The sequence below is a fragment of the Anarrhichthys ocellatus genome, unplaced genomic scaffold (genome assembly GCF_004355925.1).
Source record: "Anarrhichthys ocellatus isolate YVR2014 unplaced genomic scaffold, GSC_Weel_1.0 scaffold37, whole genome shotgun sequence".
In the NCBI taxonomy this organism is placed as follows: Eukaryota; Metazoa; Chordata; class Actinopteri; order Perciformes; family Anarhichadidae; genus Anarrhichthys; species Anarrhichthys ocellatus.
The window spans coordinates 3,318,332-3,342,262 of NW_022280067.1; the positions used below are offsets into that span (position 1 = coordinate 3,318,332).

At 43.2% G+C, this 23,931-nt stretch overlaps 1 protein-coding gene across 2 annotated transcripts in view; it reads right to left on the reverse strand.

Annotated features, from left to right (window-relative positions):
• Positions 1–2,862: 2,862 nt before the first annotated feature.
• The window catches only part of ankrd50 (ankyrin repeat domain 50), a 32,882-nt gene continuing 11,813 nt past the window's right edge, over positions 2,863–23,931 (reverse strand). The window contains exons 3-5 of one of the 2 annotated variants that reach the window (XM_031866894.1): positions 22,278–22,510; positions 4,817–8,361; positions 2,863–4,567 (exon numbers count right to left, since the gene is read on the reverse strand). In XM_031866894.1, the coding sequence (XP_031722754.1) occupies positions 4,820–8,361; positions 22,278–22,510 (3,775 nt within the window). In that variant the 3' untranslated portion in view covers positions 2,863–4,567; positions 4,817–4,819. Of the gene's footprint in view, positions 8,362–22,277; positions 22,511–23,931 lie in introns of both variants that reach the window. The other variant, XM_031866893.1, reaches the window with a different exon arrangement.

Below are 23,931 nucleotides of genomic sequence, written 5' to 3' on the forward strand. Positions count from 1 at the left end.
CTTTAGCTGAACAGCGGCAACTGTTGCAACAAGTGGCAATTAATACACCACATTCCCCCACCCACCTCATCAAAGGCCGCTGCTTTGTCAGCACTCCTTTAGCATCGAAGATCAACGCATGAAGGCCCTGTTCAGTGACTGTGTGCGACGCACCAGCTTATCCACTAACCCCCATGTGAACCCTACCGTGGCATCAGTGGACAGTAAGAGCGCAGTATTAGTAGTAAGTGAGAGTCAGCTCAGGGTGGGTAGATGTGGTGGTGGATGGGTCAAAAGAACACACTTTCAACAAAAAGGCCGCTGTTTGTGATCCATGTAAAAGTAAACGTTCACTTGTCGCGTTTATTTTTTGTAACGTGAGCATTAGTCACGAGAGTCGTTAGTATTGTCACGTCAATTTTCAAAGGACACTGTGCATGTAACGAGATGTGCTGATTGATAATGGTAAAGACTCAAATGTTGCACTGTAGAGACAAGTCATAAAGTCGGTGAACTGACAGTAATATAAGTTTAACAACTGCAGTATGTATATCTAAAGTTTGCTGACATCAGCTAACATTATCCCTCGTAGACTAATGGTCATACCAAGTATAGGTTGTAGCACTTTAACCCCCGAGTGTATTAAATTAAGTAAATTCAACTTTTCATATCTGAGAGAGTCAATATGTTGTTCCTTTCTTCAAAAGTTACATCATCTCACTTTAAGAGCAGCTGCCAGGTCATTCTGTCTTGGATTAATTAATGTATACCATAATGGAAAAAAGTTAGTGCATGTCGAAAGATATGTCAAAAAAGTCATAAAATATAAGCCATAACTTTTTTAGTCACATACTATGACTTAGTATTACGTTTTTTCTTCACACTAAATTGTTACCTTTTATAATGTTTTTTCAACAAAATATACTTTGACTTTTTAATTCATACCATGAGTTTTTATTCCTTTTTTTCCAAAAAAACTATGCTTTGACTTTTTATATTTTCATGACACACAAAATAGTATTAGATTTCTTTTACATACTATTCATTGACTTTTTTTTACTTTTTTCAATATGCCATAATATGAAATTTTTTTCAACACACTATATATATATATATATATATTTATATATATATATATATATTTATATATATATATATATATATATATATTTATATATATATATATATATTTATATATATATATAAATACTGTACATATATTTCTTTATGTTATTATATGAATAATTATTCATTTTTCGACCTGCTATATAATGACTTTTTTTCAACATGCGCTACAATGACTTATTTTTCTTCTCTTGCATTTCCCGCCGACTAAAAACAAAATTTGTAGAAAACCTTAAATAATATAACATAAATCTCGCACAGCTCGTCAACAGGGCGGCATTGCCGTCTTGTGACAACATCTGTATTATTGTGATGATCTTAACTGAAAGCCAACAGAGAGGGTTGGAAGCAAGAAGGCAGGCCCACAGCCTTGCCAAACTGCAGATATCTTTTTAATGTTTGCATTCTTGGAAAGGCCTTTCTTCCCATGTGGAGCTGGGAAAAATGTCCCACACAAGGACACAGCAATCAACACTTTCTTTTGATTTGATTATTACCGTGAGCCAATTCAGAGCAATGCATATGCATGTTTTAAGTACAACCAAACAAGCAGCTGGTTTCACTCAATAGCTCCTGCTAGCTAGACCTAAAAAAAGTGCTGATCAGAAAAATCTTTAGCTAAAGTGCTGTTATTTTATGAAAACCTGCACGGACATGGCTGTTGATGGCGCATACTGTAGATGATGGCCATTTGGTTTAAAGTCGTGACTGGAAGGAGTCGGCCACAACTGTCGCCATGTTGTGTATATTGCGTGGGAGCTTGTTAGCGCTGTATCCAAAACAAGGAGAAGAACCAGATGTGGCCATTAGCAGATGGTTCACGAGGACATCCTCCAAGCTTGGACACTACATACTACATGACATCAGCACCAGATGCTTTAGTCATTTAACACCCACCCTCTCAAACCATACAGCCGTGCTGAAAGTCTAAAAATCTCAATCTTACACTTTAGATCCTCTTTGGCAGATTTTTTCATGAGGTGTTTGGTGAAGGCAATTAACCCTAATTTGTCAGTGTAACAACTTTGTCCAATCCTCACTCTTTCGGCCAAAAGCTAGAATGCTGCTCATTCATCATCGTTAAATATATTTAAAATATAGCTGAGGTTTGGTTCTGAAATTCTACGCATTTATTTTGAATTTAAATGACGTACAAGATGTTTAATAATAAAAGCCAAGGAGTTACAGTAATGAATATAAATCACTTGGCACACGTGTCTGATCCACTTCAGCTTTATCCATGTGTTGTGATGCCTGCGGTGTACATTTTTTGGCCCTCTGCCACCAAATCACCAACAGTGAGGAAAGTATTAACAGCATAGCCTGTGGTTTTGCAGCCCAACTACAGAGAAAAAAATCACTTCAGTGAATAAAAAAGGGCCATTGGATCCATAGAAAACAAGAGGTATCTGAGATAGGCATGGATGAGGAAATAATTAGTCTGGTAGAGGCATTCCTGTGCTCAATAACACAAGTTTGCTGTGCTTTTTATTATCCATCTTCAAAAAGTGCAGACCTCCTCAAAGTGCAATGGCAGTGCTAACACAAGCTCTCCTGTTCCAGACAAATCAATAAGTCGGCCTTGAATTTCATAATGTTTGGCACTTTGAGTAGGAAGGACACTGAGAAATGGCCTCCAGCATAACATCAGATACCAGACATTCATTTGTGTCCTCCTGAGAATGCTTTACAGCGCTGTAACATCAACTTATTGCATTCCTCAGTCCTGTGTATTTTGTTGAATAAATTAGCAAAAGATTTTTCAGCAGTAAAGCAAATATGTTTATTAAGCACTTTAATATACATCAGAAAATTCCACTTCATATAATACAGGAATTATTTTAAAATGAAAGTTGAATGTACATGTTAAGCTATTTACAATCCAATCACTGACAGTCGAATCAAAGATGAGACAAAACACAGTCAAGCAAACGAGATAACTGCTCAATAAGACTGTACAGTATGTTTCCCAACACTGTTCCTAGACCCGATCCTGCCATGGATCCTTCTGTTGACCCTTCACGGCATACGTTTGAGCTATTGTTGCACTGAAGAGCTGAGAGCTTTCGCTGGGGCTTAGAAGTGTTTGTGCATGCGATAGGTTTCTACTCCCCCCGATCCCAGTTCTCGGCAAAAAATAGCTCACTGTTGACAATATGAAAAGCCTGCAAAATATGACACAGCCTGCAAACGCTAACACAGCTCCACACAGCTCATGAAAAACAGATGTTTCAGTTCCCTCAGCGTCACAGTCGAGCACCTCCTCCCCTCCGTCTCCCGCGGGGTTAAGTCCTGTTGAGCCGAGAGTCAGCTTCTCACAGGGAGGAGGTGGGACAGAGTCATGTTGTTTCAACTTTGGCTTCACAACTCTGCATTTCAAACATCATTCACAGCTATGAGCCGTATTGTGCCATGCCACTGACAAACCCAGCAGGAATCACTGGAAATGAACCACATGACCAGAAGGAAACAAAGCTTGGGTTTTGTTTCTTGCATTGCAGGAGGTTATACATGTAACTCTGCGGACAGATGCATTTTTTTTAAATTGCTGCTTAGACTTGAAATTGCTACATTTAGCACCAAACTTTTGCTGACGGTACACAATGGGTTATTTAAATAGTTGACATGATATGAACACACAAAATAATAACACAAGCAACTGAGAAATCCCATAGGGACAAAATGAACTTTTTTTTACATTTTCAACGAACCTCCCTCTTTCTTGGATATTTATAATACACAAATGCACAAAACCAACAAAATTGGAAGTCCAAAATAACTGCAGGCAACTTCTGAACACAGCACCATGGTAGAGCGTAATGCAACAGAAAATGCAGCAACAGTGGCTTTTTCCAAAAATAAATATGCTTGTATATACTCGTGAAGTAAATTGCCATAGCTATTAACATGTTACACACAACATAGGCTGAGCACATTGATCCAAGGTTAACACAGATTATTTGGGGTCTCTAGAAAGGCAGACTATCAATGCGCTTGAATTCATACCGTCAGTTACTGTTATGTCCTCTGGTCTTGTGACAATGTACTCAGTGGTACATTGCTGTCAGTGTGAAGAAGTAGACAGAACAAACATAATATAAAATAATAAAAAAGGCATTGGTATGTTTCTCTCAAACAATGACTGAAACATGGATGGGATACAAAGTGAATAGAACAAATGCATGTCTGTCATTTTACTCTTTTAAAAGTGCATACACCGTTTATTAAATAGCATAACATTAAATTAAAATGATAGTTTGCATGAATACATGAAGGAGGCTGTAACAGATGTAGGCACATCGATGTATCAGTTCACATAAGCCTTAGGCAGCAATCAACAATCGTCCCTAGGTATGATTTTGAGGTCTCCCACTGATGAAATCTAGTCATTTGTATGCAGATGAAATCAGTTGCTTTGGCACATTCCCTCCACTGTCTGCACGACGAATAGCATTCAAGACATCTGAAACAGGAATACTTTGGGTTAATGTTTTGTTTGGGAGGAAAAACAGTCTACTCATCCAGATTGAGGCATTCTTCATGCAAGTCTGACTAAATCCAACTAATGACATTTGTGTTGAGCGCAGTCAGTTATTAGCCACTGTAAGTTAACGTGCCGTCACCCTGACCTTAATTTCAACTTTCAGACAAATGCTTGATGCATTTCAACAAGAGCACACACTGGAGGACTGTTTTGAAACGCATCTCTTACCAGCTATAATGGAGTCTCCTTTTTGTAGTTAAACCCAGGGTCTGATCCTTCAATCTGCAGTTTGAGGGCTTGTTTAAGGCTTAGCTCTGTTTCCCCTATGGGATAGTTCTCCAGCACATCCTGGTGGCCTCTGTTCTGTCCAGTCCGAGGAACTGATACCCTACTCAGGAAAACCTGATTACCCTGTAGATGATAGTTGGGGTTGGTCATGATGCCATTCCTCTTCTTCTCAGCAAGGCTCTGCTGCTGGATGAAGAATTGCTCTTGGCTTTGCCCCATTTCCTGCCGAATTGAACCACCAATCACAATCTTGCAATGGGGATCCTTCACTGAAATGTTCGCTACTGATTTGTTGAGAGCAACCCTCTTGTCAAACTGTGTCATCTCGTACTCCAGAACTTGACCGTGGGTTGATCCGCTGTTCTTGACTTTCTTCTTGTCTCCCAGAGCTCCTTTACTATTTGATGTCCCATTTCCGGTCTTACTTCCCTTTGATGACTTGAGACCAGATTTTAACAGAGTCCAGTCAAAGTCATTGGATGGAGATGATGGCTGCTGACTGATAGACTTGGTCGTGGAGGAGGGGGACACAATAGACTGTCTGCTCCGGCTGCGAGGCAATGAGTGCTGCTGGATTTGTTCTGTGAATGTCAGTCCGTGGAAGCTGTCGATGGGCACAGTCTGGGCTGTGGCTGTGGATGATGTGGTTCTCAAGGAGGAGTTCTTTGAACTCTTGAGGGAATTATTTGAAAGGGAGGACTTCTGTCTGTCAACTGTTGAATCAGGAGATTCTGACGGTGAACTGAAAGCATGGACGGGTCCGTTGGGTAGACCACGTCCAGACGACTGCATATCTCCTGCACCGGTGCTGCCAGAGCTACTGGATTTAATGGTGAGGGACTGCATTTTACCAGTCACAGTCAATGGGTTTTTCCCTTCCATGGTGTGTACTGGGGAGGGATTGCAGCCATTTAAAGTTGTACCCCCATACTTTTCCAGAAGCTTTATGATCATTGAATGGCCACCTTTTGCAGCCACTCGCATTGCTGTGCGTCCAAACTGATCAGCGTGGTTGGGGTCAGCACCGTTTTCAAGAAGTATTTGCACAACATCGATGTGACCCTCTTGTGCAGCTATGCCTAGTGCTGTTGCTCCCTGGTTACACGTATGATCCACATGAGTGCCGTTCTCAATCAGAAACTGCACAACTTTCGTGTGGCCTTGCCACGCAGCAGACTGGAGGGCAGATCGCTTCTCATTGTCACAGGCATTCACATCAGCATGATAGTTAATCAGCAGCCTCACCATTTCAACATGCCCTTGCCAGCAGGACACGTGGAGGGCAGTTCTGCCCTCGGTGTCACAAGCTTCCACATTCGCTCCGTTTTCAAGAAAATATTCTGCCATAGCCAGCTGATTTTCAAGTGCCAATATGTAGAGTGTTGGGCGTCCGTCTGCGTCTTTGCAATCTATATCAGCACCGTGGCTCAGCAGCAGCTCAACAATGTCCCTGTGGCCTTCCAGTGCAGCCACCCTGAGAGAATTCCTCCCATCATATCCCCTCTCGTCAATGCACGACTTGTTTTCCAGAAGAATTTGCACACAGTCATAATGTCCTTCTTGTGCAGACAATATCAGCGGTATTCTCCCATCATTATCAACCTCTGTACAACGAGCACCTTGCTCGATAAGGGCGTCGCACACTTGGCGGTGGCCCTCAAAAGAAGCCATGTGTAGCGGGGTCCAGCCTGCATCGTCCCTGTGGTTCTCGTCCAGACCTCTGTCCAGCAGAGTTCTGACCACCTCTACGTTACCCTGAGCAGATGCAATGCTCAGCACAGTCCTTCCCTCACTGTCGATGCTATCAACAGCAGCCCCCCAAAAGAGTAGTGTGTTGACAACAGAGGCATGGCCCATTGATGCAGCAGCAAGAAGAGGCGTGCGACCATTGTTGTCCGTGTGATCCACGTCAGCCCCGCCTTCCAAAAGCAGATCAACTACATCGACATGTCCTTCATAGCCAGCCACAAGGAGAGGAGTCATGCAGTCTTTATCACAGTGGTCCACCTCTGCTCCCCTTTCAATCAGAAGGCTCACGACAGAAGCATGGCCTTTACTTGCAGGGACACAGAGAGCAGCGACTGAGAGGGCAGTCCTTCCATCCACATCTTCATGATTAACTTCGGCCCCGTGGTCCAAGAGGTGCTCAACGATCTCTCTGTGTCCCATGTATGCTGCGGCGATGAGCGCTGTTCTTCCTTCATTGTCTGCCTTGTTGACCTCAGCCCCATGCTGAAGGAGGTTCAACACGATGTCTTCATGACCTCCCCAAGCAGCAGCTCTCAGAGCAGTTCTACCATCAGCATCAGCACAGTCCACTTTGGCACCGGCATAGAGCAGAGCAGATACTACCTCTGAATGTCCACCCCAAGCTGCTGAGCGCAGGGATGTCCATCCATCATGATCTGTGTGGTTTATGTTGGCCTCACAACCAATTAAACAGTTGACCACTTTGGTGTGGCCCTGCCTTGCAGCAAGAGTAAGTGCCGTTTGTCCATGGTTGTCTTCTAGCTCCATGTTTGCCCCTCTAGATATGAGCAAGTTGACCACGTCAAGGTTTCCACTGTATGCAGCGTTGGCCAGCAGAGTTCTCCCACTGGAGTCACACTGGTTCACAGATGCCCCGTTGTCTAGCAATGTCCTTATTGAGTCCTCTCTTTCCAGAGCCTGTTGTACAATACACGACGCGTGGTCGTCCTCATTGTTTACATGAGCTCCAGCTTTGACCAGAAGTTGCAGGACCTCCTGTTCTCTTGGTATGGAGGTGGTCAGAGAGTCTTTAGCAGGAGTTCCATTCCAAACCATCCAAAGAGCCAGATTAAATGGCTCAATCTGCAGATTGGAACTGACAAGGTGCAGTGCAAATTCCTGCACTTCGAGTGGTTTGAGCTGCTTTGCCCGGCAAGTAAAACTCATCGCCAACATCCTATGTCCCTCTGCTGCATTGCACAAGTACTTCTGGGTGCAATGCTTGACATCTAGTAGCCACTCTGCAAAACTGTAGTGAAATAGGATTTTAGTACTCCCAAGGCCATCGACCAACAACTTGGAGAGAATGTCCATCTTTTTCTGAAACTCTTCCATAGTCAGTGTCATGTTTTTGGTCCAGACTGCATGGTACAGTTCCTTGACCGTAAGCGTCCTGCACGTTGCCAGGATGACATTAAGGATTGGCTGGACTTTGGCAAACTGTTTTCTGACAAATAGTCTCTGGCAGAGCCACAGGTAGAGGCCATTGAGGGTGCCAGGGATGTCACGGATCTCGCGAAGCATGATAAAGTTCTCCACCACGCCATCCAGCACACGCTCCAGGTAGAGGAAGCAGCCACTGCTCTTGATGTGGAGTTGGTTGAGCATCTCGGCTGTCTCCTTGGTCAGGTGCTGCCTCAGGGCCTCCTCCTGGTCCAGCCTGTGGAGGATGTACTGTTGCACATCCTTGACGATGTAGGCCTTGCGCAGATCATCGAGGCTGATTTTGCGGAATCCTGTAAGAGAAGAAATGGACATTAGCTGGGTCTGATAATAAATAGATAATATGTCAGGGTGATCTAGAGGATTTAAAAAGACACTTTGTGGACAGTATTTGAAATGATTTAGTGGCGGCGACAGTGGAGATCATAGTAGTGTTACTTTCCCCACAGTGCCGCTTGAGTCATTATATTATTTCTGACCTTGAGATCATACCCAGTATTTATCCACTGATCTTTCACCTTTGGATAATTAGGTTAAGCCTACCCTTAATTCCCTATGGCATAGGATTATTAACAGTAAAGCCATGTTGTTAAAGAAAAAACTTTCAGAGGAATTGAGTGCATAACCCCTCTGGCTGCTGGAAGCAGACATGATCAGCAGGAGTCCACGATCAGTTAAGTCCTTAAAGAACTAAGGAACAAAAATCATGGATATTAGTGCACTAAATTGTGTCTGATGCAGAGGCAATTATGTCTGTAATAATGTGTGTGCCTGGGTGAGAAAGAAAACAGCAATAATTTCAGTAAAAAGGTGACTGAAATAATGACTATATAATACTAAAATATACCAGTGCTATTTATCCTTGTACGGCAACAATCAAATGTATTGTTCCTGATCAAAAGACAAACTTTAAGGGAAAGTACCAGTCGTGGCGCCAAGACTGGTGACTCAAATATTGAATAAAATAGTAACCGACTACAAAAAACTGTTCTTTCAACACTTATCTTGGGGTGATTGATGATCTAACTCGTTCATTGACTTTTGAGGTTATCAGCACTTAATCAGCAGGAGCAAGTCTGTGGCAGGGGCTGAACATGTACAATAATCGAAATGGAGGGGAGCATTGGAGACATTTTCATGCCTGGAGCACATCAGTGGTCTGTAAAACATCTCTCCAGTGCCTCACTCATTATCTTTCTACATGCTCCCAGCTCAGACCTTTACAAATTATCACAGTGGGTGTTAATGAGTGATCTTTAATGGAAATTCCTCTCTGAGACGGGAAGAAATGGCTCCTTAATGGCCTTGGCTAATGGGCATAAAGTGAAGTTTCCTCCATGTTAAAACAATCTGCTCATGATCCGTGCAGCCAGCAGCCAGAGGGCATTGAGAGCATTTTTGCATACATATATTTACAGTTCCCATGGTTCTCGGGGTTACTGGGACAGGAAAAAAATGTCACCAGAGGCTCCGTCAGTGTTATTGACATACTGTATTTCACAATGACGAACAGGCCTCCTACTGTGGGAAAAGCAGTTGCATTTTTACCCTAAAAAGGTGCACTTTGCTGGGCAGAACATGGACGTATTAACATTAACCTTTTCAAAGTAAGGCAAGTAAATCTCATTATTGCATCTCAATATTTCACATACTGACAGGAAACTACTCCCAAAAGATTTTGTTAAAAAGAATCTGTCAAATGGAGCACCTGCACTTTAATCTTTAACGGCTCACTGTGTTGATTATGTAACACAACTGTTCCCCGGATATAATATGAATCTGACTCTGGTCACCAAGCCTGAGGCAGTGCACTCTTCATCCGACTGCTATTGTATGTGTAGAAAAGACTGTGAAATGCTACTCCACATAGAGCTGATGCAAACCACAGCTGGAAGCCAGATAACAGACCCGACGAGTTCAACGAGCGTTCCCAAGCAGGAACCGACAGTTTGGACAACAGACCCTGGTAAACAGAAGGAGCGGTGGGGTTTCTTTATCCTCCGCCTCAGAGTTTGTTTAAGATAAGCATGCCCTCACAAAAATCTTCTTTTACTTTGTCCTTGAGGCCTTTGTTATGTTTCAAACTGGGATAAAGCAGATTCAATTGAAAGGCAACAACACCTCAGATACTGACTGTGTATTAAATCCTGTGATACATGTCAGAAAATAAGAACCAGGGAGGAGATGATTTTGGTTCTCAGATTTTATTATGGGCACAAATTACCTACCATAAAATGTTTAGTGGCAAAGTTGCAACCCCAGACAAGTAGGGAGTAAGTTCATTACTTCATTGTAATATGGATGATATAGACGTACAAGTTTAGCTCTACAAAACTAAACTGGAACAAAACCTGAGAGAAATATAACAATAAAATAAAAGCTTGTGTCGATAAATGTAATCTAATGTATGACAAGGGGAGAAGCTGCGCAAACATTCTAAATTAATGAAGCTGTAAAGAATCATTCTCCAACATTATACCATATAATTGCTCAATCATTACACAAACTCAATAGCCCCAGCCCACTTTCAGCCTGCCTTTGTTTTCAGTGTGTGTGAATGTTTTCCACCCTCCCTTCAGCCTGTTGTCTCCGGCTCCATGACCGCGTGTACCAGCTCCCACTCCTGTCCTGGAGAAGTCAAGGACATTACAAGAGACACTGCAAGCAGGCCTACCAGCTATAGGTACGTAAGAACAGTCGAGCACTTCTACCTTTAAAACCATTAGCAAGCCTTTTGTATATTGAAAGTCTTTGCTCGGAAAAGCTGACCGATTCCTCATTGTGACCGGGCCGTGGGAGGAGCTGTGATGGCTCATTATGAGCCTGGCAATGGCATATTTCAGATTTGTATGAAAAGATACAGAAACACTTGAAGGTACCCCTTTTTTCAGAATGTGCATTCCTGTTCTCAGTGCACTCGCTACTCCTCTGGCTCCAACGTCAAGCATTAAAGATCACTGTACAGCCTATCATGCAATCATCAGAGGATTTCTGTGATCAAATTAAATAATTAAATAATAATAATAATAATTAAATTTGCATTTACAATTCATGTTTAAAGGCAGACATATGGTGCCTGGTATGATGCCCTGCCTATAGTGTGTGACTCTGAGGTCACTGACTGGTCCTCCTACTCCTTCTGGACCCGGTCCTTCTTTGGACATTCTGGGTTTGCTCCAGTTAGGACAGGAAAGCAACTGGCTGAGAGAGTGGGGGAAGAGGCCATTAACGGGGGGAAATCAAGAACAAAAAGAAAAACGGTTTTTCACTCCAGCAAAGTGTGGCATTTAATATTTTGTCTGGATGTTGATTTGTTCTATTCACAGAAGGGCTAAGAAACGCATTGTGTGTGCATTTCAGTCCAATCCTTGAGATGTTACTCGATCATGAATATTTTCTCAGGGGAACAAAAGAGAAATGCTTCTGTGCTGTAGTTCATGATAAACAGTCTCTCCAACATTCCACGGTCGCTGACACACCAATTATGAAGATACAGTGACTGGGAAAGCTGGAGGAGGAGGAGACAGACGTTTGACTGCAGCCAGCATGAAGAAAACAACTATTATTCATTTCTGTAGGCAAGAAGTAAAAGAATATAACAAGCAAGAGCCTCCAGTCAGAACACATGAACAAAATGGAAGATGACCTACAATTTCCACTTAAGTCATCAGCAGACATCACTTCATATGGCCTGGATGTCCGCGGTGAAGTCACGGCATTATTACCGGCCCACTCCTGCAGATAAAGCACTAAAAGAGCCACAGGTGGAAAGACATCCGACCTGCATTTGATGACTGTGGTGTAAAAGGAACTACTGTCAAGTACTACACAAGAACACAATAACTTTCATTGGCTACAAATGTGTAAAAGCCTTCCAAGAACCACTTCCTTTCTTTCCAAAAACCCAACAGCCATGATGGCCTAGGTTTTGCACGCTTACAAGTGGGCTATACAAACTGTAGCTGAGTATTGTGTGTGTTCAGGCTATTTATGTGTGTGTGTGTGAGAGACGATGGTTAAAAGCTGAACAAAAGCGACTGCTAAACAAGCAACAAATGACACATTCATCGGGGTGAGGGATGCAGCTCCCGAGTACAGGCCTCTGAGCCAGCTGCCGCTCGTTACAGAACTGGAAACCAGTCACAAGAGACAGAGCCCCGCGTACAAAAGAGCGACTGTTTGCCTCCGAGATTCATTTTTCAGATGACAAACGAGGCAGCGTGTGTGCATACGCGCTGAGAAATCAAGAGGTCGGAGCTCATCAACCGGGCTTTCTTTGAGACGGCAGCATCTCCGATTAGGCGCGTTCTTTACGAGGCACCATCTTAGGTCATCTGATCCATAAAGAAAACAGAAACCCAAGACGTGCTGCTCTCTCCTCGGGCTCTCCAGTAAACCCAGCGCTCGACAAACGTCTGTTCGACAGCTGCAGCGTTCCGGGCTCCAAAAAACATGAGAGCGCCAACCTCCTAAACACAAGTATGTGGATGAGAGTCAGCTCCAACGGTCTGTAAACAAAACTGCTGCTATTTAATCCAGAAAAAATACTGTTCCCCGTTTGATTATCTCTCATTTCTACTCTAACAGCCGAATGGAGATAACACTTTCCAGTTTCTCTCGGATAAATGTGGCTCATTCACAAGAGAGAAGAGACAAAGCCAGCCACTGAGGAGCTGCAAATTATTCAAATATGCAAAGATAACCGTCGCAACCGTTGAAATTAGCAGCTGCGTTCTGTGTGTACTGTATATTTCCTGCCACGCTAAACGACCACCAGGCGAGACACTGAAATGATTAAACTTTAACAATTTATTCATGTTGCGCTAGAGGCAGAGCACATGAAAACACTCCTGCCCCAACACGCCTCCTGCTACATTTCCAACGGGATGTGAAAAGCGTTTCCAGTCAAACCTGTTGTGGTGAAACTGAACAGTGTTGATGGGTGGGGGGGTCAAACAGGAATACATTTAAACCAGCCTCGTTCAAGTGTGGAATATGCAACACTGCCGGCTTCATATATCCGTTAGAGTGACTTTCACTTTTACGTTAACGTTCCTCACGGCTTCATTGGGAACATGACAGAATGAGCTGCATGCTGGCGCAGTATTTCTCACCTCGAGACAGAGAGAGGTGAGGCCAAAGAGTCACGACAGCGAGGGAGGAGAGTGCTTTCTGTTCTCTGTCGGGCTGCACCGCTGATGGATGCTCGGGGTGGCTTATGACAGTGGAACTACTTATACTTTTTCACAACGCTTCGATCACCTAGTGTTATTTATAGCGAACCCTGCTGCGCGTTTGCTCAATGCACAGGCATTGAATGACGGGGCGATATATATTGGGACTCCTGCTTTATTACCATTTGCTCAAATGCTTTATGTGAAGAGTTTTGCTCAATGTTCATTCATGCCAACTGCAGAGTATTATTATATGGTCAGATTATTTTTTAAGAGGGGATTTTACCTCCTTTGCGACAGGCTGATCTGATATGAGAAGATTGGTCTCTCCAACGCCTTCAAACTTTCAGTGTTTCCTAGTTTAGTGCACAAGAGATGATGTCTTCACCATAAATGTAATCTCTCTCTCTCTCTCTGCATGGCTGTGCTTTGTGATAAACCCATCAAACCACCTGCGCAAAGAATAAAACATCAATCATGTGATCGTCCATGCACAACACACCAGAAATTATGACTTTTTTTTTTTTTTTTTTTAAACAACCAAAAGACTGTACACAGGCTTTTGAATGACAGGAGCTCATTAAGACGATGACAAGAGACTGAGTCATGAGGCTGTGCACCTGGTCACATGTGTGTGCCTTCGCTCACTCTATCCCAGAGCGGATATCTCTCCAAGAGAGCTGGAACTATATATCATGGAGCTTCTTGCAGCTGCACAGATGACTGGAAATTTCATCCATGGGAAGAGATTCCAAAAGAGAACTGAAATAACAAGAGTGTTGAGCCAGAAATACACAGATCAAACAGGACCAACAGCAAGAACTTCATTCAAACTGTCCATTCCCCAAATTCTGTAATCGTGGAAAAACTAGGGCGTGTACAGCCAATAACCACTCTTTAAAATATGACTCATGGTCCCAAGTAACATAAAACGTGTTCTATTTAAAAAACACCTGCGTGTCAACCTAAAATAAACAATTTGTTTATGAAGACACGCAGCGGCGGTCAGCCCCTGTAGTGCTCGGAGTTCCCTGCTCCACAGAATATCACATTTCTTCACTCGCTGCCCTGTTTCTGTTCATCATTACACTAGCTGACCTCTAAGTGGCCTCATTTAGTCCCATCGGCACATGTTTCCGTTCACCTGCACTGGGAACTACTAAGTCAAGCATGTCCGTCAAACAAGCCATTATCTGCTACCAACACACGGTTGCCAGGAAGGTCTGGAACCATTTTGAAGGATTTCACAGGGAAACGATCAGACGATTGGGGGATCGGGTACTTGCAAAGTCATGCTTGGCATGCGGGTCAAGAGGCAGTGTGGTATAAAAAAAATAAAAACAACTTTAAAAAGGAATTTACTCCTACGGTAACACCAGCCAATAACGTGCCAGGAATGCAGCGGCATTTATTCAAGTTAAATCAAGACTAAATTAAAACACCCTTCAATTAAAACTAACAAGTCGTGCTCTGTACTACGGCCTTGAAAGAAATCTAAAATCTCAAGTCTATAAAAGTGTGGCAGGGGCATGCCACATACCAAAGGGCATCACCTCCAGGGGGAAGAGGCCAGGCGGTTCATCGGCCATGTTCAGAGTCATGTTACTGCAGGGGAGCACCCAAGGTGTTAGAGATACAGACACGGTAGACCTGTAATTTGCCCGGCTGTCAGACTGCACGGCGGTAAATTACAGTATTCAGCGAGGATTATGGTCTTCGGCTCATCCAAAGTGAGGCTCGACATGCAGCCTCACAGACGACAACCCATACATGAGTGTGGACATAAATCAGCTTGTCTGCGTAAGCCAATTTTAAGAAAGGGGGAGTAAAATAATTAAATATGGAGTCCTTGCTCTCGTTGCCCAGGCATCGAGACGCAGAGACGATCAATACCGAAAACACTAACAAAAGAGGACAGGGGGGTTTTATTATGTTATAAACAAAATGCATTTGTTGAACGCGCTCTTTGGCAATTTTGTCTCTCTGATGAAGGCCGCAGCAAAGCCAAAACGTGTTGGAATTGGTTTGAAAGTATTAAATAAAGGCTTTTTAATTTTCAGTTCAAAGAATGCCTCGAAGCTTTCAGTCCTGGAAATTGTTCTTGGCATCTACTCCCTCGTAAAACTTTTACAGCTATTTTATTTTCATAGCTCAGTCACAAATTCATCTGTTGCATTCGTACAGCTAAAGCGTCCCATCGTGTCAATGATGCTGCAAAATGTCATTTACTGGGGCGTCGGTGAGCAGAGTCATCTTTGTCCGTCTTCGGGGAGCGTTCCAAAGCCCAGAAGAAATAAACCGTCCTCGCTGCTTTACGAGCGTGTTTGGGTCGTCAGTCGGCCAGAAGATCCCGCGGCCTCCAGTGAGGTCTCGCATTTGACCGAAAAGAAAGTATACAACAACAACAAGACACACATCCAGGGAGATGTTGAGAGTTTTGTTGACCTTTTTCTGAAGGGGAACGTCCGTACCCTGTGTCAGGTTCGCCCGCAGGCCTCGGGACAGAGGGCTGCTCAGAGAGGTGGAGGAGGGTTGAGCATACTTTTCAAACAGAGCTGCTCTTTTCATTTGTGATCGCTGGTGGTAAATCAGGTCTGTCTCTCGGCGGGCTGGGTAAAGAAAGACCCATTCACGGTGGGCAGAGTGGAGGTGGAAGATGTGGTTCAAGTGCCAGGGTGGGCTTTCCCTCCCTCCAACGAGACGCAAATACAGGAAACAAAAACACAGGCCCACCCCGGAGTCACAGCATTTCCTGAAAGTCTAGTTTTTATTATACAATAGCTGTGGAATTTGCAATTACTTATCTACTGTATATACTGCGAGGTACGGAAGAAGACCTGCTCAATACTTGTGGGTAAAAGAAAACCCAACCTCATGTGTCATCTTAGGAAGGGAATGAGTAAACCCGCTTAAAAATGCCTCACAGGACGAGCGTCTTCTTAAAGTGGCCACCACGCGCTGTGACATTCCTCAGACTGAGCCAAGAATATAACGTCTTAATTACAGCTGTGATTCATAACTAACGGGGGCTTTTATGTGTGGTTTAGTGTGTGGCTGTTTTCCAAGTTTCTTGTCGGCACACACACCAACGCCTGCCTAGTGCCCCTCGTGACCAAGTGGAAGAACCGAGAGTAAAATTGAAAAAGGACGAAAAATAATATTGTGTTTTATGATAGTGGAAATCAATCTAATTGAAGTGGCTGTAACACTGCAGAGCAGGAATGTGGTTGTTTAAGGGGAGCTATTATCTTTCCCGGCTGCAGCAGCACACTGATACTATATTATTAGAACTACTGGCAATGCAGTCGACAGATCCGTGCCTTCTCCATCCTTCCTCATCCCTCGCTCATGCTGGCTGTTCTCTCAAAATCCTAAGCACAGCACGGTTTTGTTCTGTGTTTCCTTTAAACTCGGCTGTATCATCGTCATCTACCTCCTCATGTATTCACCGATAAGTCACGGAGGGAGGAGAGGCTCACGCTGGTTATCTCAGATCTTAACACATGACTCTTTACCTCTATAGGGCTGCGTTCTGATAGTTTGTAGAATAGCCACATTGAATAAAAGATAAAGAATCTTCATCTTGTATCTTCTCTAGGTAGTTTATATTAAGCTGCTATGATAGTAAAACAATGAAGAGATGGGAGGAAATGAGGGGAGAGAGGGGAGTGACGTCCCCTGCCAGAATCTTTGAGGTTTAGTTCTTAAATATTAAGTTACTTGGAACTTTTGCCACTTTATTAAAACCTGGATCAGTTCAGCGAGGGAGTACGATTTGATACATTGATTCAATACAGGATTCAGATTTAATATAAAGCTGTCAATCCCAAACCCTCCCTCTGTATTTAACCTATGTCTTTATATTAGCAGCACCTTTGTCACAGTTATATAGTCACAGTCAGCTTATTTCTGCTTTAGGACTAAAATCTAAAAGGAATAGAGAGGTTTACTTTTGCTAAGAGTAAATATCAATATCATACTAATATCAGAGTTGAATGTGTGTGGACTTACTGGGTAGTAATGTGCTACAAACATGCACCAACCAAAGTCCATCTTCTCTCTAATCAAAGAAGTATTCATGAGTATATGCTGACTCTTTGATATACTCTCATGTTGTTACTGCAGTACTGCCTGCTACCACCAGGACAGCACCTACACACGCTTAACTACTTGAGAAACAGTGACTTTGACAAGCACGCACCATAAACAATATTGGGCAGATGGTAGCCATTACAGTCCAGTGATGCCTCCACACCATAAAAGGATCACACACTAGGATGGAGCAAATGCTGAGGGGATCACGATTGACGACTGTGTATTTTAGTGGGACTAGAAGCAAAGGGATTTGGTTCTGTTGGGAGCCTGCTTCATAATGTACTGAATGAGGCTAATCTAGAATTTGAAAAAGTTATAGGAGCATTTCTGACATACGTTCTGTACATTTCTGAAATATCATCACCTTTATCAGTCGTGTGAGGACATTTTTGAGGTAGAAGCTGTGAAAAAAAAAATACACGCCTGAGAGGCTGCTTCTATTTAAACCCCCACACACACCCACACCCCCCCCGCCCGTCTCCCACCTCCACCCGGCCCTCTCTTTCCCCTTCCCCTTGCTCTCCCTTCTGCCGGAGGCCTTGTTAAATTGGCACAGATTCTACCCCGGCTCCAAACCAAAATCGCTGCCTAAGTGTTTCCACTCCGCTACCCCTGCTGTGGCCTTACAGTAGCACAGCACAGCAAAGGCAAGCTCCTCTCCATAAGTCTGCCGTCACTCGGGGCGTAAAGAAGTAGCACAGCTACAGATCCACTCCGATGTTAGTTCGCCGCGGTGTTCCTTCACATCTCAAGTCGGCATTTTTTTTTTTGTCCATTTCAAAAGATACCACATGAAGACCGAGGCGTAATCAAAACTGCGAGTCAGCCGGCAGGATCCTCCATATTCCTGTACTCCTCCTCACAAACAGAACGCTCTTTGTTTGTGGGGCTTTAGCCGAGCGGATGCGAGCGCGGCTTTCTGCTGCTGAAGTCAGAAATGACTCCTTCTTCCTGCTCGGTCTCGGAGGTGTTAAAAACTTCCCAAAGCACATTCCACTCTGAGACAGACACGAGGAATAACAGTTGAGCAAGGAAAGAGGAATTCAGAGCATTGCTCATGGGGGGAAACGGCATCTCTTTAAGAAAGAAGAAAGAGAAGATAGTGTGTGTCAGACTCAAGTGAATTAAACTAAAATCAAAGCCAGCTAAAATCTCTTCAGTTCCAGTCTTCAGAAGGATCCCAAATTCTTTCAGAAATACTAAAAACCATCAGAGCAGACTTCTGGTCCAGCAATCTCTCTGCAAAGCGACCCCTCTGGTTAAAGGTCATTCCTCAAGCTCCATCAACACTACATACACACAACCACAGCGCTCCCATCACCGCAGACCAGAGCATACTGGGAAACCCACACCAAACAGGCCGCTCATATAAAATAGGAGTTGGCTCTGCACGGAGCGTGAAAGTGGAGTCTTTTGGCAGGTCACTGCCATCTCTGACTCGTCAACAATACGGAGGGTATTTTTAGGGGGACAGTTGGCTTCAATTTGATACTCTACAGCCCTTTGGTCTATTTTAGGACTAGTGCTGCCAGAATAAGGAGTATTCGCACTGCTGTATTCATAATAAGGCGCCCAAGCTAATGGAGGACGCGGTAAGTGGGTGAACGTGTTTTTCCTGCATGTCTACATCCGTCTATGTGTGAGGGAGGAAGGAAAAAAAAAGAAGCAAGTCTCGCAGAAGAATCGCCAGAGTTGAACTAAAGGCGGAAGACTGAAGCTAGACAAAACAAAGAGGCCGCTAAAAGCCTCAGCCAAGGACAGAGGCCGAGACTCGTTGGAGGTCTGTAGGAGCATCTTAAAGCACAAACCCAGTGGAACGCATGCAGAACAGCAACATCACATATGTCCTCCACTCCCTGTTAAATGTGTGACTTTGGTTCTGTTCCTCTGTTCAAACAGAGACTCGTCTTTTAAATCAAACTGCTGGGCGATTGGAATGAGAAGCCCGACCACAGCTGGGCCGCCATTCAAAGAGGGAGTGAAAAGGGGGGATGAGAGCCAGTCCAAAGAGAAAGAAAGAAGGAAAAGAAAAGAGATAACTGCTGTTTATCAGATTGTTCCAAGATGAAATTCCCTTCAAACCGTATCAGACAGCTCATCAGCGAGCAACATCTGGAGAGAAAAGGCAAACAGGCAATCACAGAACTCCCTGAGATACTCAGGTGTGTGTGTGTATATATATATATATATATATATATATATATACACACATACATACATACATATACATACACACACACACATTCCCCTGGTGGCTCCACTGTCAACTTTATGTGCAAATGCAAATAGAATCAGCCGATGTAATTCTACGGTTGGGGCGAGACACGGCAGACAGCACACACATACACACACACACACACACACTAAAGCAGAAAATACGATTTAATGCAAATTGCTGCTGAAAGGAAATCAAATATAAAACTTCGTCTCCGTCTGTATTGTCTGTGGGCTCAAAGTTTTTTGGAAATGCTGTGAGGATACTTTACGCTACACTCCGATACCAATCCACAATCTAATCTAGCACAGGCACCTACGAACACACTTTGATGTTGGAGGAGAGCGTGGGTGGGCACGTCTCTGCGATTATAAAGTGGGCAGCTTGCATCACAGCTGGTTTGTGGAATTAGATGCACGACACCCACAGAAGACTGAAAGAGAGTTCTGGTGTCCTAAAACCCGACTGTCAACACTGATCAGATCTAAACTACGCTTCCACCCGTCGGACGCCCACACTGCAGATTTCACTTAGTCCCAAACACTGCAGCCGGTCATTGACGACCTACTTTCAGTGAAGTTGTGAACACATGCCAATCATTCCAATGAGAGACAGGTGCTCTGATAATGAAAACACACTGAACTACATCATGAAATCGGACACAATGAAAACACAAAAGACAGCCATGTTGAAGGAGGATTCCAGTCTGGACTTAACTGGACCAACGCAGTTTGAACCGACTCCTCAGAGCTGCAGTCACTCTATTTGTGTGTTTAATCCGATTACATTTATTCTATGGTTAAAATGAAAAAATGGCAATTCACAGCATTGCAAACCATAACAATGTGATCGTCTAAGAATATACAAAAGTAGATATGTTTAAGGATATAACACCCAACTTAGAATCAATATTTTTGCATGCTCTCTTGGTTTATGTATTTATATATGTATAAGGGATGTACGTCCGTAATTAATATGGCAATTAGTTTCTTGATTCATTGCTTTGATACCAACATTGGATATTGGGGTGACACTGACTCAAATGGCAGGAATGAGTATTGGTGACAAAGGGGCCGATCCATTCATTTAGCTTCTATATGGACATACGATACACTATCCTGGAATCTAATTCCTGTTTAAGTTCTGAACCATTTGTTGCTGCTTTAAAAATTGTAATAATTCCTGTTCATTTTGGGAGATTTTTACTGGTACAATTTATCATTTTAATAAATAAGAAGTTGTTACATTTTGTTGTAGTCAGTTCCCTTACATATGAAAGACTGATCCCATCCACTGCCACACAGTGAGGCAAACAGCTTATTGATTAAACACTGGTCTCGGATCAGCAGTCGGTGTGGGCCGATACCCAAAGCCCAGATATCAGGACTGAAGACGATGGATCGGTGCGTCCCCATCAATCGTTTCAGCTGTTAATAATATGAACTTATTCTGTGATAATAGCCCTACAGACAGCCATAGAGAACCACCTGCTCATTTAAAAATGCAGTGACAGTAAACTGGTACTCTAGTATGCACATTATCTGCATTGTTTTCCTTTAAACTAGCTCTTGTTAAAAGGCAGCTGGTCTGGAACATGCCCACACACCATACCCGCAGCATGTTTCTGAACATACACCAGGTGTTCAATTCTCCACCCACTAAAGGCTAAATGCTGGTCAACCCTGTCAGATGGGGCTGAATATCAGCAGGTAACGTTTTAAGATGATGCCCTTTGAATGTCTGATTTGTGGACATTTCAATACACTTCCTAACATGAGACAAATATAAAACTAGATCATACCAGTTCCTCATTGGCTGCTGTATACAGCACACACAACACGAGCAAAGCCAACAAGAAGAAGCTCAAGTCTCTCTTTACCTCGTGTGCAAATGACAAATTACAGTCCAGGATATTAAGGGAACATTAATACTATTACTGTGACATGTTATGACACCATTAAAGCTGTAAAAGAAGGAAGAACAACATGTAGCTCTTTCAGCCTTGAACCTGACTTCATGCATCTCCCGAGTGGGGAGGAGCACAGAAACGACCGCTCAGACTGATGGGATTTATTACGTAACGGTTTTTAAGATGCGAGCCGAGGGCACCAGGAGCTCCCAGATTCAGTGGATTTTGAAAAGGTAACACACACACACACACACACACACACACGCACACACACACAGCAGCGCGAGTCTGCGGAGGAGACTTCCTCCCACACACTCCGGTTCTTGATTAATGTTATGCCAGCTCATCACCAACGTGGAGGCTGCTGGCCTGACAGGCAGATAATAGCAGCTGGTTTGGTGTGGTGTCATAGGACGTGAAGGAAGCGCTGCAACCCTCACAATGGTCTGCAGCGGTGACCCTAATCTCTTTAGGCATGTCGCGATGGTAAAAAGCTTTTTGCATCGGTGCTGTTAAAACGTCCGGGACAGAAAAAGGAACGACGCCGCCGGCTCCGTATGTAACCGCATTCTCAGGTGAAATGAATCACAGCAACACTGCCACTGAGCAGAAACAAACATAGAGCTGTCCCGACATGTGCAGATATTGTCTCATCCATCAAACTGCTCCACTGACTTGTGAGTAACGGTATCACAATTATTGTGACAGTGATATATTGATGCAACATGACATCAATTATGTGGATATCACTTAGAGGAGTGTGACCTTTATTGACCAACAGTGTAGTTAATGAAAGAGAGAAGCCGGACTGTTTACCTGTGAAGAGCTTAGTGATGGCCTTATTCTGCCGTCGGGCAGAGCAGATGAGCAGCAGCCAGGGAGGCAGGAACTCGTGGTGACTGGCCAGGAGCTCGGCGATGGTCCTGGGGGAGCCGACGGAGGACCTCTGCTCCCCCTCGCCCGGCTGACAGCCTTCGTCGATGGAGTCCACCAGCAGGAAGAGAGACTGCTGAGGAGGCTTAACACTCAGCAGAGGCAAGAGGACGCATCTGAGGACAGAAGGAGAAGAGAAAGAAATCTATCATGTTTTTGTTAAACATTACTGAGAGACGGTACTTGTCTGAAGGCTGACTATAATCTGCAGTCAAAGTATGTTATAATTTCTAAACAAACTTGTCGGATAAGCATTTTCTTGTAAACGTTGCGGTAGTAAACTACTGTAAAGCCGTTGGATTTCCTGCTTACGATGCTAACTAGCATTAGGCTACTGTTTGCCATTAATATCAGTGCTAAGTATTGGCAAGAATCTAGTCTTAATTAGCATGTCAAGCCAACAAATGCAAGGCTTCTGCTTAAGTTACATAGTATTTTAAGGTGTGATAAAGCCTAAAAAGCAGCAAACTTGTTTTTAAACTAAAAATTTAATTTTAAACTGCAAATTATTGCAGTAAATGCCAACTATGCTGTTGAAATTGTGTTTTCACACCTAATGCTCCCCTACAAGCTGCACAAAATGAGCTTGAGGGAAAGTTGTTAAAATGAGCTCTGTGCTATATGATTGTCTTTGTATTTTTGAATGTGATTGTATTTGACTTTAAGTTGTTTTTTGTCCACAAGCTCTACAACGTGAACATATAATTCATATTAAAGAGAGACAAAGAGGACATGAGGAGGAAATGAAGAACTTCAAATCATTTATTTTTTTATATTCTTTCTGTTTAATTAGCAAAACATGCTTTTATGTTATTATTTATATCGTTTTTATATTATTATAATATCACTATTTTTTATTATAATAGTATTCCAAGTCACATTCATCATTGTATTTGTACACATAACGTTTACTTTATGGAAGTGTGTTTTCAAATGGACGTAAATGTTTTCTTGCACTTTATTTACATGTTGAGAACAATATGTTGTACAAATGTATTAATAAAGAAAACATTATGTAAAGGTCTGGTTTGTTGTAATTCATTCATGCAACATTGTTTCAATGTATCAAAATGAACTAAAACTCAATCCCATTCAGATTACGGGTGAGTCTGCGCTTAGTCCTGATTGAAAGTCTGGCGTTAGTGAGCGCTTTCAATTTCATTTCAAGTTTGGGCAGCAACGTAGATTCAATACTTAATCTGAGAGATGCTATATTACTGTGGATCAGTTGCTATCTGAGGAGTAACACTGCCACTGCAGGAGGCGTACCATCCTCAGTTCATCAGTCTCAATTGGTAGAGAGTGTCTCCATCCAACCACAGATTGCATCCATTAACAGGCCCACTGCCAGTGATTTGAGTTTGTAAAAAACATCCAGAGCAGAGAGTCATTTATAATTCAGTGGGCTTTTTTGTTTGACAAAGAACTCTGCCGAGAGCTAAATGTTCAGAGATTATATCAAAGACGTGGCGAGAAATGTGTTCAGCAACTTCCGGGACAACTTAACAATGGGAGATTTCGTCCGAGTCAAAGCTCG